We start from the raw sequence: 12,656 nt of genomic DNA on the forward strand, positions 1-12,656 counted from the left end.
CAGACCCTCTCCTCAGACCCTCTCCTCAGACCCTCTCCCTCAGACCCTCTCCTCAGACCCTCTCCTCAGACCCTCTCCTCAGACCCTCTCCTCAGACCCTCTCCCTCAGACCCTCTCCTCAGACCCTCTCCTCAGACCCTCTCCCTCAGACCCTCTCCTCAGACCCTCTCCTCAGACCCTCTCCTCAGACCCTCTCCTCAGAACCTCTCCTCAGACCCTCTCCTCAGACCCTCTCCTCAGACCCTCTCCCTCAGACCCTCTCCTCAGACCCTCTCCCTCAGACCCTCTCCTCAGACCCTCTCCTCGCCTCCAACTGTGGACGAGTGCCAGAGCTCAGAGGCCCCCGGAGAGAGCGAGCGAGGGGCCCGTGTTTGTGCTGCAGGGAAACCAGCGTCAGCCATTATTAACCCAAAGTATCTTCAGAGAACAATTATTCATGTTGTGAAGGATTGTTTTTTTCTGTTTTAACCGTTTAACTGCAACAATTATTTCTTCTCTCTGGATAATTGAGGTTTATTTTGCTCTGGAATTTAATTATTTACTTTTTAGTAACAATTTAAAAACTACTAGACTCTTATTTTGTATGTATTTATTGATTTTTAGCTGCTGCAGTTGTACTTGAAACAGTTCAGGAACTAAAAAGAATATTTTTTTTTAATCTAAGTTTTGTGTAAGCTAAAACTTTGATCAAATATGAAGTCACTTTCTAACTCTATAAACACTCCACAATTAAAGACTTGTGCACACGGTGCTCTTTCTTAATCTCACACCCTCTCAGTGAACTCATCGCACATCTGTGTTAAAAGGTGTTTGAGTTTTCAAGCTGTCATAAACCTTTGACGAGTGGCGCTAATATGACGTGTTCAAATTCAAAAGAGGTGAAAATAACATCAATTAAGTTTCTTTTTACTTCTTTTTGACCCAAACTTTAAACTCCCATGATTAATGAGATTATTTTGAAATGGATATTTATTTAAATGTTTCGGCTGTTGATGCTGCTGTAGTAGGAGTTTAAATTGTTTCCGAATCAAAAACAATTTAAGCCTTTTTATGATACAGAAAAACAAACTTTCCAACTCTTTAAACTCTCCTCAACTTTGTCGTTCAACGCTGCTTCGGCTTCATCCCACACCCTCTCAGTGAACTCATTCTGCCTGTGTATGAAATTTCACTATTCAATCATTTTTATTTTGGCTGTTTTTAAAGCTGCTATAGTAGAAGTTACTGAATTAAAAGTCAGTCAGTCTTAAGTGAGAAAATTTGCCTTTTAACGTTAAAAGAAAATCACTTTCTGACTCGTCTTCTAACTCATGAACGCTGCTTCGGCTTCATCCCACACCCTCTCAGTGAACTCATTCTGCCAGTGTCAGATGGTGTTTGAATATTCAAACCGTCATAAACCTTTGAGTAGTCGACCTTCATATGAAATGTCAAACCACATTAGAAATTTTTACTTCTTTGTCGACCCAAAACTTTTCCTTTCAACACGCTGTGGTTGAACTTGAGTCGAAAAACTTCCTCAACTCTAAGGAATATTTCTTTTACGCTCTGAGGAAACACTTTCTAACTCGCTTAACATTCCACGACTAGCTCCTGGTCTCACCCCCTCTCAGTGAACTCATCTCTGAATGTGTCTTCTTCCTCCTCCAGCTCGCCGAGCTGCGCCAGCGACTGGCTCGGGCCGACTCGGAGCGCCAGGAGCTGCAGGAGGAGCTGCGAGTGGAGCGGGAGGCCCGGGAGAAGCTGGAGCGAACCATCGGGCACCTCAAGCAGCAGATGGCCCGGTCCGGCGCCGTGGGAGGCGGTGGGAGCCCCTCTCCGCCGCTCACCCCTTCCACCGGACCCCTGCACACCCAGTCCCCGCCTTCTTCCTCCCCGTCTTCATCCATCTCGGAGGCCCAGAAGTAACGCCCCGGGCGCCTCATTCCTCCCTCGTCAGCCGCCCACAGACACGAAAAACAAACACCAGCGGCTGTTTTGACTTCAGTGTAGGAAGTTATTTTGTAATTTAACATCACTTAAGGTTGTTTTTTTTATCCTTCTTCTTCTGGGCCCCCGACTCAGTATTTAAAGATTTCTTCGGAGGCAATTTATGTTTAATTTATAGGTTTCACTGAACAAAAAAAACGGCTGCTTCACAGTTTTTTTAAAAAAAATCCCCGACAAGTGATCGATGAACTCAAGTTGGACGTTCAATTCATGCAACTACCTGGAGAGGGCGCCGGATGGACGCGGCCTCTCGAGCGTGCTCAAGACACCAGCCAGCGCAGGAAACTGCGTGAACTCTTGAAAAAGAAAAAAAAAACTGAAAAAAAAAAACGTCTATTTTGCGAGACGAACACGTCTTCGCCGAAGGAGACGAAGACATGAACTGTACAAACTCTACAGATGTCACAGAACCACACACGGATATGCCAAGAGTGAACGAGTGGCTTCGCTCTGGTCGCTGACTCGGCTGCTTCTCACGTTCGTTCTCTCTTTTGTCGTCGCCATTTTTTAAACAAATCTATCGATCTGTCTGTACTGGACGTGTTGAGGGAGAGAGAGAAGATTCTTGCACTTGAAGGTCCCTTTGAAAGTTCCGTTAGCTGAAGGCTAACAGACATGCTAACAGCCCCCTGTCAACCCTAGAGATGATAGAACCGTCGCGAGCCCCCTAGTGGTGGAAAGTGTCACTTGCCCGTTGAGTAAAAGTATCCGTGTCGAGTCTTGCGGTGTCGGTTGAACTGGATCCGGATGGTTCTGAACTATGCAAGTCGTACCTGAAGCCTGTTGAGCGTTCCCCGCGTTTGGTCATCGTTTCGGAGCGTTTTTGGAAGTTGTTATCCAAGCAAAACTACTGGCTAAAAAGAGTCCAACTAGTTGTTTCCGTTGGTTCCATTTGGATCCAACGTTGGAGCCTTACAACTGCCCTCTACTGGTGGAAACTGTCAATACATCGTCCTCGCACACTTTCGAGTCTTGACCGGTTGCTTCAACTGGATCCAGATGGTTCTGAACTATGCAAGAACGGTCGTACGCTAACTAGTTGTAATTGAGCCATTTTGAACGCTTGCCTAGCATCGTCGTCGTCGTTTACTCTATCGCCATCTACGGCTCGAGATTCGGAACCGTTGTCGTGGTCGCCGAGGACGACGGCCATGTTGTTTACCAAACGCCGGATGTTGTTTACGAAAATGTATTAACGAGTTAAAGCTACTTGTCGGCCATATTTTTTCCAAAGGACTTTTCCGACTGAAAGTTTGCGTCCGACTAAACATGCTAACGCCTCCATCGGTTCAACCAAACCTGTCGGGATGAAATTCTCACGAGCCCCCTACTGGCGGAAAGTGTCACCGACCAATATAGTACTCTCACGTTTTTGAGTAAAAGTCTGTGACCAAATTTTGTGTCGGTTAAATCCAGATGGTTCTGAACTATGCAAGGAAACGGTCGTATGCTAACCCGCTAATCGGAGCGTTTTTTGACAGCTAACTTACTAGCTAGGTTTACTTTATTGCCCTCTACTGGTAGAGATTCTGAATCTACTTGTTATTCGACGTAAGTCGACGGCCACGTGTTTTCCTAAAAGCCAAGAAGTTGTTTGCGCGTATTTATTTACGAACTAAAGCCACTCGTCGGCCAAATTTTCGGATAACTTTCCAGATCGGGAAGGAAAATGTTTCTCCGTGAAAGTTTTTGGATCTCGTTTGCATCATGTTGTTTACTTATCGCGTCGGTTCAAGTCCGGAATCTGAAGGTCCGAGAAAGTTTCGCGTCCGAACTCTGCCCCCTTCAGGCGGAAGAGTGAGGTGTTGCTAAGCTAACGGCGCTAGGACGACGTTGGCTGGTTCAGAACTGAGCTGTCACTAATTTGTTTTTGTGTTTTTTCTCCACGAAATTCCTCGCTTCGTTCGAGTCCTTTTGTGGCTCCGGAACAAAAAACTCTACCCGGTAGATCAAAGTTGTTGTGGGCGAGGGGTGTGTGTGGTGGGGTGGGGGGGGGGGGCGGGCTGGGGGGCCGCAGACGCGACGCCTCTGAGAGAATTTGGGTCGCAGGTGGAAAAGAGAGTCGCTTCGGCGGGTTTTGGCTTTTTATTCCTCCTGCTCTGGAACAAACGGATGGAGGAGTCGAGAGGACGAGGGGGAGCGACGGGCTGGGTGGGCTGCAGGGGGGAGCGAGGGAGGATGAGGGGGGAGTCGGGGTGTCGTTGTCTGGGGGGCCCCTGGTGCAGAATGAGAAACTCTCACTTCCTCATCTCATCCATCTCCGGCAGCTTCTGAAAGAGAGAACTTGAAATGAGTCAGTTGCCAGGCAGAAGCGCTTTTTATTGCCTGTGCGAGTGTGTGCGTCTGTGCGCGAGTGTGTGAGTCCGTGCGAGCGAGTGTGTGTGTGTGTGTGTGTAAATAATAGTTTAAAGAGAGTCGGCCTCAGCTCAACTCTTTATTTATGCATCTGCTACAAATGCAAATCGATAGACATTCCACTGTGCTCCATCTTTGTCGACACACTCCTGACGGTGTCAACTCTACATTTACGAAGATATTTAACATATTAACGAAAGATTTATATTCGCCTTGTAAATACAGTAGTCATTAATATATTAACTGTTCTTCACGGACGATCTCCTGAAGGTGGTCGACCCCCCGCGGAGCCTCGAGCAGGTTTCTTTGTGAGCGAACGTGTGGCATGTTTTTGTTTTTGTTTTTTTGCAAAGAAAATAATAATAATAATAGGAAAATACTTTGTTACTCACCTACCCCTCCTTGATCCTCCCCCACGTTTTCGATTTTTGACGACGTGTTTTTTCCCCCCCGAAACATTTACGAAGTTGCATTTTCGAAGAGAGAAGAAGAATTGCATGATGTCACGACCTTGACCTCGTGTCACCGAGCCACTCGCCGATTGTGTCGAAAAGAAAAAAAAATGTAAGAAAATCTATCGCAGACGTCGAAGGCTCTTGCATGAACCGTGAACGTGTGCAAGTTTTTTTTTTAATTTTCTGGTCCAGATTTAAACGCCAGTGCGAGGAACATGGTGCCTAATTTGAGGTGACTGTGTGTGTGTGAGTGTGTGTGTGCGAGAGTGTGTGTGTTGCAACCATGTCTGCTATGAAAAGGGAAACTTGTAGCTCTGGATCATCACTGAATTAATAATCAGTATTTTTTTTTTTTTTTATTCCGCAAATCTATTTATGTTTCATGTAAATCGCATTTTATACACAAGGGGCGCTCTTGAGCACATGCCATGGAGAAGAAAAAAAAGAAAAACGTTGAAGGGAAGCTCCTTTCTAAGAGTGTTTTTTGTTTTTTTTGCATTTTGCAGTGTTATAATGACTTGTACAGAATTTTTACAAGTTGGACTACAAGTGCGAAGCATTTACGTACAAGCTTCCAGGCGTTCGGAGGCGCATCCTTGTCGAAGACTCTGTCCATGGCTTCTCCTCAACGCAGTGTCCGTGTGACCATTTGCCAATACTTACAGTGTGATGAGACTTTTGTTCTTGCATGAATCGAGACACTGTTCTCCTACCTCATGTTGTGATATAAAAAAAAGATGTTTTTTAAGCAGACAGACACTGCATCGCTAACTGTCAATCATCGGTGATATATTTACTAGTCGACCACATTTACCTGTATAAATGCTTTTAGCTAATACCTCAGTTGTATCTAGTGTTTTTCTTTGTTTCCCCTGATTTCAAATCTTGTACATATGCCATGTATAGACCATGAACTTGGATCAAATTCAAGTAAAGTTCTGTAGTGTCAAAGCCGACTGATGCGCTGCGTCTCTTTTGTTCGGTGAGAAACATCTTCGTCCTGATGCTCAATTTACACCCAGAGTCCAGAGGAACCAGGAACAGATCTGAGGAGGAACTCGATGCGAGGAAAGAACCAGGAGCGGAAACTCCGGTTTCCTCCCACGCAGAGACGTTCGTGGACGAGTTGTTTATGCGTCCGTGGTTGTCCAGGGTTTTCCCCTGCCTCTGACCCGGTGTAGCTGGGATTAACTTCAAAGACACAAAAGACATTTTGAAAAAAAGGCACTGAGATGATGCATACCTCTGCCAAGGGTCTCATTTAAGAATGACAATCAAATCAATAAAATAGCCTCCAGGATTCAAGAAGAGTTGCTGCTGGGAATTGAACTCGCAACATCATAAGAGAAGTTTAATATTTCATCTCCAATATATATTTTTCTTTTTATCTATTCATTTTAATTTAAGCTTTATTTACCAACTTTAATATACGAGTCTCTTAATTATTATATGTATGTATTTAATGTATTATTCACTTTGGTTTATTTTACTGTATTTTTTTAATTTGTATTTTATTTTCTAATGTATCCTCACAGTGAAAAAAATGCACATTTTTCTGAACTTTTAATCAATGGAACCTGATCCACAGAACGTAAAGAAAAAAATAATTTAAATAATTGATGTTCTATTGATTATTACTGTCTGAAATATGTTTTTTTAAGGTATTTTCTCTGAAGTAACATTAGTCAGTGACACGTCAAGACGCGCGTCTCAGTCAAGTTTACACAGAAATGAAACAAACTGTAAACGAGTGAAAATAAGTTTTTATTTTTACTCTTTCTATCTGAAGGTTGGTCCATAAATATAATACTACAGTTTAAACTGGTCCACTGTGCAACAAATCATCTTTTTAATTGTTTAATAACGACACAATTTGTCACTACAATCACATGCCATTGGTTTTAGTTAAGTTGTTAAGTCATGTTTACATTTTTGGAATCATAGTGTTAAATATATTGTCTACATATTCAAATTTGTATTAAATCGAAATAAGAAATATACTCGCACAAAAAAACGCCCCAAGATGGAGTTAAGACGCTAATGTTTTGTCGCAATAACTGTCCAAAAAAAACCAAATGGAGATTTTATCCTGAACGTTTCGAGCGTTACCTCCTTGGCAGAGGTAACTACTGGTGGCATGAAGGAAGACTCCACCAGTAGGAGGTCAAAGGTGAGTTTCTTCTGCTGGACTTGAAAACATTAGCAGCAGGAAGAAGCAAAAGTTTCGTTTTGATCAAAGGTTGGATTAAAGACGAACTTCCTGGTCTCTGGATCTGAATCTGTTTGTTCTCACCTCGGGGAGTTTGAAGATCGACATATAAAGTGAAATATGACGCAGAAAAGACCGTCACGTGACTCTGAATCAAAGTTTTCATTGATCTGTGTGTGCAGTTCCGCACATGACCAGCGATAGACATGGTGGCGCTGTTCGCCAGATGGATCACCCAATGCGCGTCACTGTGACCTCACGTGACGGAGGCTGCAGACGTCACGCACTTCCGGTCCCCCCGCCGGTCATTCGTAATATTTATATATTTATTAAAAAAAAAAGACTTTCTGTTGACGCGACTCGACCTCGAACCTTCGCGACCTCCTGCTGCTCGAGGCGACGCGGAGGATGAACGTTTGTTGTCGCCTGTGACACAGTAAGACTCGCTGGTTTGAGTGTTTAGCTAATGCTAGTGTTTAGCTAATGCTAGTGTTTAGCTAATGCTAGTGTTTAGCTAATGCTAATGTTTAGCTAATGCTAATGTGTAGCTAATGCTAGTTAACCGTCAACAAAATGCGACAAAGCCTGGATTTAAAGTCTCCAACGATTAACGTCACTAAACTCATCCTGAGACAGAGGTTTTTTTTTAAATGACAACGTTTTTACATTTTTTAACCCAGAATATATTCATTAATGAGTCGCATTGGTTTTAATGTTAGTCAATATTGACACAGATGTAGCTTAAAACTCTTTATTCGTAAAGTTTCATAACGACGAGTTATAAACATGCCAGTAATATCAACAATTAATCTCTTTATTTATTCGATGTTTAAATATGAGAAACGTATAATGTTCAGTCAGTCTCCATAGAAACTGAATTTGAAATTGATAAATGAATGAAATTATTTTTTTTTCCAAATTATCCACAGCAAATACAGCAATTTTGTCATAAAAAATAATCAAAATTAAATAAAATAAGAACAAGATCAAAGAGAAATAAAGAGAAAGAACAAGATGATATAATCTAAGTCTAAAGATAAAGAACATAGATACATTTTTTTTTAACAAAGACGATGTCATGATCAATGTTTGATTTACATTAGAAACGTATAATAATTCACTAAATCTCCAAAGAAATACAAGTTTCAAAAAGTTTTTCATTTGTGTTTAGTCATTGAAAGTATTTTTACTATTATTATTTATTAGTTATAATGATTCAAACCATCCAAATAAATCATTCCGAGATTTCAAAGAGATTTTTAATTTGTAAGTAAGTAATTTATATTTATAGAGCGCTTTTCCAGACCAGGGTCACAAAGCGCTTAAACAATCAAAACAATATTCAATAAAGTATATATTTTAAAGGTCAAGATAAAACTGATAACACAACAGGAGTTCCAGAAAATCAAGGAAAAGCCTGAACAAATAAAAACTTCTTAAGATGTTTCTTGAAAGAGTCAATAGTGGTTTTGTTAATACTTTAAAAAAGTTAGCATAATTAACTCAATTAAAGGCTTCAAAACAATACAAACAGAAATCAAGTTTTATTGAGTTATTCATTTGTTTTTAGTCATTGAAAAGTGAGTTTTGATGATGAACCTTTGATTCACTTTTTAAAAGTACATTTATAAATGTATTTTCATGGTCAAGGTTTGATTCACTTTATAAAGTTATTATTATTCACTAAATCTTCAAAGAAAATGAAAGAGTTATTCATTTGTGTTTGGTAATTGAAACCTGTATTTTCATGATCAATGTTTAATTCACTTTAGAAAGTAAAAAATGATTCAAATCCAATCCAAAGAAATCCAAATAAACAATTCTTTCAAACATGTATTAATTAACTAAACTTGCATAACTAACTCTTAATAACGTTTTAAATTTGTCTTTAGTAATAATAAAATGGATGAAAATATATATTTTCCCAGTTAATGTTTAATTAACTTCAGAATGTTATAGTGATTTTCTTAATCTCAAATAAATACATTACAAAATGTTATATATTTTTTAAAAAGTCAGTTCGTTAGTAATTAAAAAATATTTTAATTATGATTAATGTTTGATTCACTTTAGAAAACCTGCGATAATTTACTCAATCTTACATAAATAAAACAATTAAATATTAAAAAAAATTAAATAATAATAATTAAATAATTTAATTAAATAATTAAAATAGTTTAAATAGTTAGTTATTTAAAATATAAATAAAAATCAGGTTTTAAATTTGTGTTTGTAATTTAAAAAACGAAATGAAAAATGTATATTTATAGTCAATTTTTGATTGACTTTAGAAAGTGATGATGTAAGTAAGTAAGTAATTTGTATTTATATAGCACTTTTCCAGACCAGGGTCACAAAGCGCTGAAACAATCAAAACAATATTCAATAAAATATATACTTTAAAGGTCAAGATAAAACTGAGAACACAACAGGAGTTCCAGAAAATCAAGGAAAAGCCTGAACAAATAAAAACAAATAAAAAAATGATGATTCAAACAATCCAAAGAAATACAAATTAAAAATGATTAAAAATCAAAGTGTTGTTAATTTGTATTTGGTTGTTGAAATATTCCATTTAAAAAGTATTTTCATTATTAATGTTTGATCCACTTGAGTAGTTATGACATGATGAGTTCATGACTCAATAAAAACAGACGCCCCGACTTTCTTCTTCGCCTACTCTTTCCAGGAGTCGGTCAGGATGGCGGACCCCGAGCGCCCTCCGTCGCCGAGCTCCTCGCTCGCCCCCGACAGCAGCGACGCTCGAGCCGCCGGTCACTCCGGTCACTCCGGTCACTCCGGTCACTCCGGTCACTCCGGTCACTCCGGTCACCCCGGTCAGCCGCCGAGGGCCTCGCGGCGCCGCGAGAACCAATCCAAGTCACCAAGGCGACGTCGGGAGGCGAAGAGGTCTCAGCGAAAGGGGGATGGTCAGGAACAGCTGCTCCGGGACCTGGAGCGCCGGAGGTTGCCAGGCCAACACGAGCACTCGGAGCCCTGCGGCTCCACGAGCGACGCGGCGGAAAGTTCACCTAAGAGGTTTGCACTGCAGGTCGCCAGCTGGTCCGTCATGCCAGTGGCAGGACTCCGCTGCCCCGGGACGTGAAGCCGTGATGCCGACCTGACTCTCTGCTTCACAGGAGGGCTCACTTCCTACATGGACCGTATCCAGCCACTCACTTCGGACCCAAAGCCTGCATTCTTCCCAACCCGACGTCAGTCATGTAAGCGCCTCGAATCAACCCCGTAAAGATAGTTTGTTTGGTTGGACGTTGACACAGAGGAACCTTGTGTCGCTCTCAGATAAGATAAAAAAGAATCCTGTGATTGGAGGTTTGTTAAGAAAAGGGACGTCTCATAGAACAGACCACGAGTCCTCAATGTCAGATTATTTTACTTGAATTGATTGAAGAGAAACATGCCAGTCACCCGTGGATCCTCAGAGGAGCCAGTCAAACGGTGACGGAGACCACGTTTCTTTGTCTCTAAATGACTGCGAGTCTATATTTACAGTGGTTTCTCTCGTGTGTTTCAGGCACATCCAGGATCCGGCCAGTCAGAGGCTCACCTGGAACAAGCCTCCCGTGAACGTGTTGGTCATCAGGAAGATTCGAGACGAGAGTCTGGTCGAGCCGTTCAAGGAGCTCTGCAGGTTTCTCGTGGAGGTAAAAAAAACCCATCGATAGTTGTTTGTTTCTTCTTCTCGTCCTGAATCCTGAGCTGATCCTGGACCAGATATTTACCTTTTTCATACGTTAATGATGAGTTTTCGTTCATGATCGAAGCAGCTCTATTTTGACATATTTCAAATCTTACAAGTAAAAATATTGACGTATTTTCTTCATGTTTTTAATTGAACCGAACAAAAATGAACCAACAAAGTCATAAATTAATAAATGAAAAAGAGAAAACCTGTCAAACTTTAGAGATTTATTTTATATTTGTAAAACTTAACAAAATAAAATGAATATTAATAAACATAAAAAAACGTTTTTATTCATATAAACTATAGATAACACACATGAAAGATCTTCTGAGGTTAAATTAAAATGCATAGTTTTTATTGAATTTACAAATATTTAAAAATGTGTTTCCAACATGCCCATCATTGAAGGGAAAACAAATAATTAAAAAAAAACAATTACAAATAATAATATATACATTTAAGTAAAGTCAGGAGAGTTTTACATTAGGAGCCCTTTAAAATATTTGTTTAGTTTTGTTTAAGGTACTATTTAATACATAATTCCTGTTGTGTTCTCAGTTTTATCTTGATCTTTAATATATATACTTTATTGAATATTGTTTTGATTGTTTAAGCGCTTTGTGACCCTGGTCTGGAAAAGCGCTTTATAAATACAAATTACTTACTTACTTACTTACATCCAACTGCTTCTTTATTGATAGAATGATTGACAGAAAATCCAAGTTATTTGACAGAGAAACTGGTGTTTCTGCTCAAATAACGTTGAAAAACAACATTTATTAGAGTGTATTTTGTTATTGAAATGTATTGAATCTTTTCTTCTGTCCGCGGTTTTAAACGAAGCCGTGTGAAGAGAAACATTTGCGGTTCTGAGGAGAAGCAGGAAACTCTCCAGACATGAGCGCAGGTTCCAGTCGGGTCTGGTTACGACACCTCGGGTCCACATGTTTCCAGAGCCTGATGTTTGTGCAGCGAGTGCAGCTCGAGGTCCAGACCGGCGAGAGTGTTTGCATTCTCTGCTCCTGCCGTCACAAGTTCTGCTCGGCGCTGCGAGGAATGTGTGTTTGGGCCGGCGTCGCTCAAGTGTGTCTGGTGTTCCAGGAGAAGCAGATGATGGTCTACGTGGAGCGACGGGTCGCCGACGACGACACGCTCTGCAAGGACGACACCTTCGGCTCCATCCGGAACCAGCTCTGCACCTTCAGAGAGGGTGAGGCCGCGCAGACCTCTGCCAAGCAGCTCATACTGGGATCCTTTTTCTATTAGTTTGCAACATCTACTGTATCCTAATCATTTCATACGTTTGCAAAAGCATCAGCAATGATAGCAATGAGCTCACTGGGACAGCAGGGGGCGACAGTGTTCCAGACCTGCTCGCACAACACACAGAATCAAAACAAGTAGCACAAGATAATGATGAATCCTTCAAAATGTTCATGGCTTCAGATGGTTATCCACAAGTGAAATTATTTATAGATTATTTTTACATTTTCACGTACATGGAAACAAATTGCTGTAAGAAAGAGTTTTTTTTATATTTTGGTAAACTTTTTAAGATAAAACACACGTAAAAGAATCACATAAATTATGGCGAGACACAAAAATGAACAAATATAAGTCACAGATTCTCTCATGTTGAATTAAAAATGCAGTTTTAATGGAGGAAAAGGTAAAACGTGTATTAATTAATTTACAATGTCAAATTAGATGAATTGAAAAAAGTTTTATTGAATTTACAAAAATCATATTTATAACCAACATGTCCATCATTAAAGAAGAAAAAAAAACAGAGAAAAACAACATTTAAAGTAATAATAAATAAAATATAAAAAAGATTTTAAAAAATATGTTGAAATAAAGTCAAAAAGGTCGAGAAGAAGAAAGAAGAAAAAAAGGAAGATAAAGAAAAAAGTAGAATTTTTAGTAGTGGTGGGAGTAGAGT

General features: G+C 40.2%; 2 protein-coding genes across 3 annotated transcripts in view; both read left to right on the top strand.

Annotated features, from left to right (window-relative positions):
- skila (SKI-like proto-oncogene a) overlaps positions 1-3,952 on the top strand; it is a 46,275-nt gene extending 42,323 nt beyond the window's left edge. For both annotated transcript variants that reach the window (XM_087811587.1, XM_087811588.1), the window contains exon 8: positions 1,651-3,952. In XM_087811587.1, the coding sequence (XP_087667713.1) occupies positions 1,651-1,908 (258 nt within the window). In that variant the 3' untranslated portion in view covers positions 1,909-3,952. The remainder of the gene's footprint in view (positions 1-1,650) is intronic.
- Positions 3,953-7,296: 3,344 nt separating this feature from the next.
- Positions 7,297-12,656, top strand: part of nadkb (NAD kinase b) — a 13,959-nt gene continuing 8,599 nt past the window's right edge. The window contains exons 1-5 of the mRNA XM_087811591.1: positions 7,297-7,444; positions 9,698-10,047; positions 10,149-10,232; positions 10,544-10,673; positions 11,816-11,924. Coding sequence (XP_087667717.1) covers positions 9,710-10,047; positions 10,149-10,232; positions 10,544-10,673; positions 11,816-11,924 — 661 coding nt within the window. The 5' untranslated portion in view covers positions 7,297-7,444; positions 9,698-9,709. The remainder of the gene's footprint in view (positions 7,445-9,697; positions 10,048-10,148; positions 10,233-10,543; positions 10,674-11,815; positions 11,925-12,656) is intronic.

This window comes from Callionymus lyra, chromosome 16 (genome assembly GCF_982586985.1).
Source record: "Callionymus lyra chromosome 16, fCalLyr1.hap1.1, whole genome shotgun sequence".
In the NCBI taxonomy this organism is placed as follows: domain Eukaryota; kingdom Metazoa; phylum Chordata; class Actinopteri; order Syngnathiformes; family Callionymidae; genus Callionymus; species Callionymus lyra.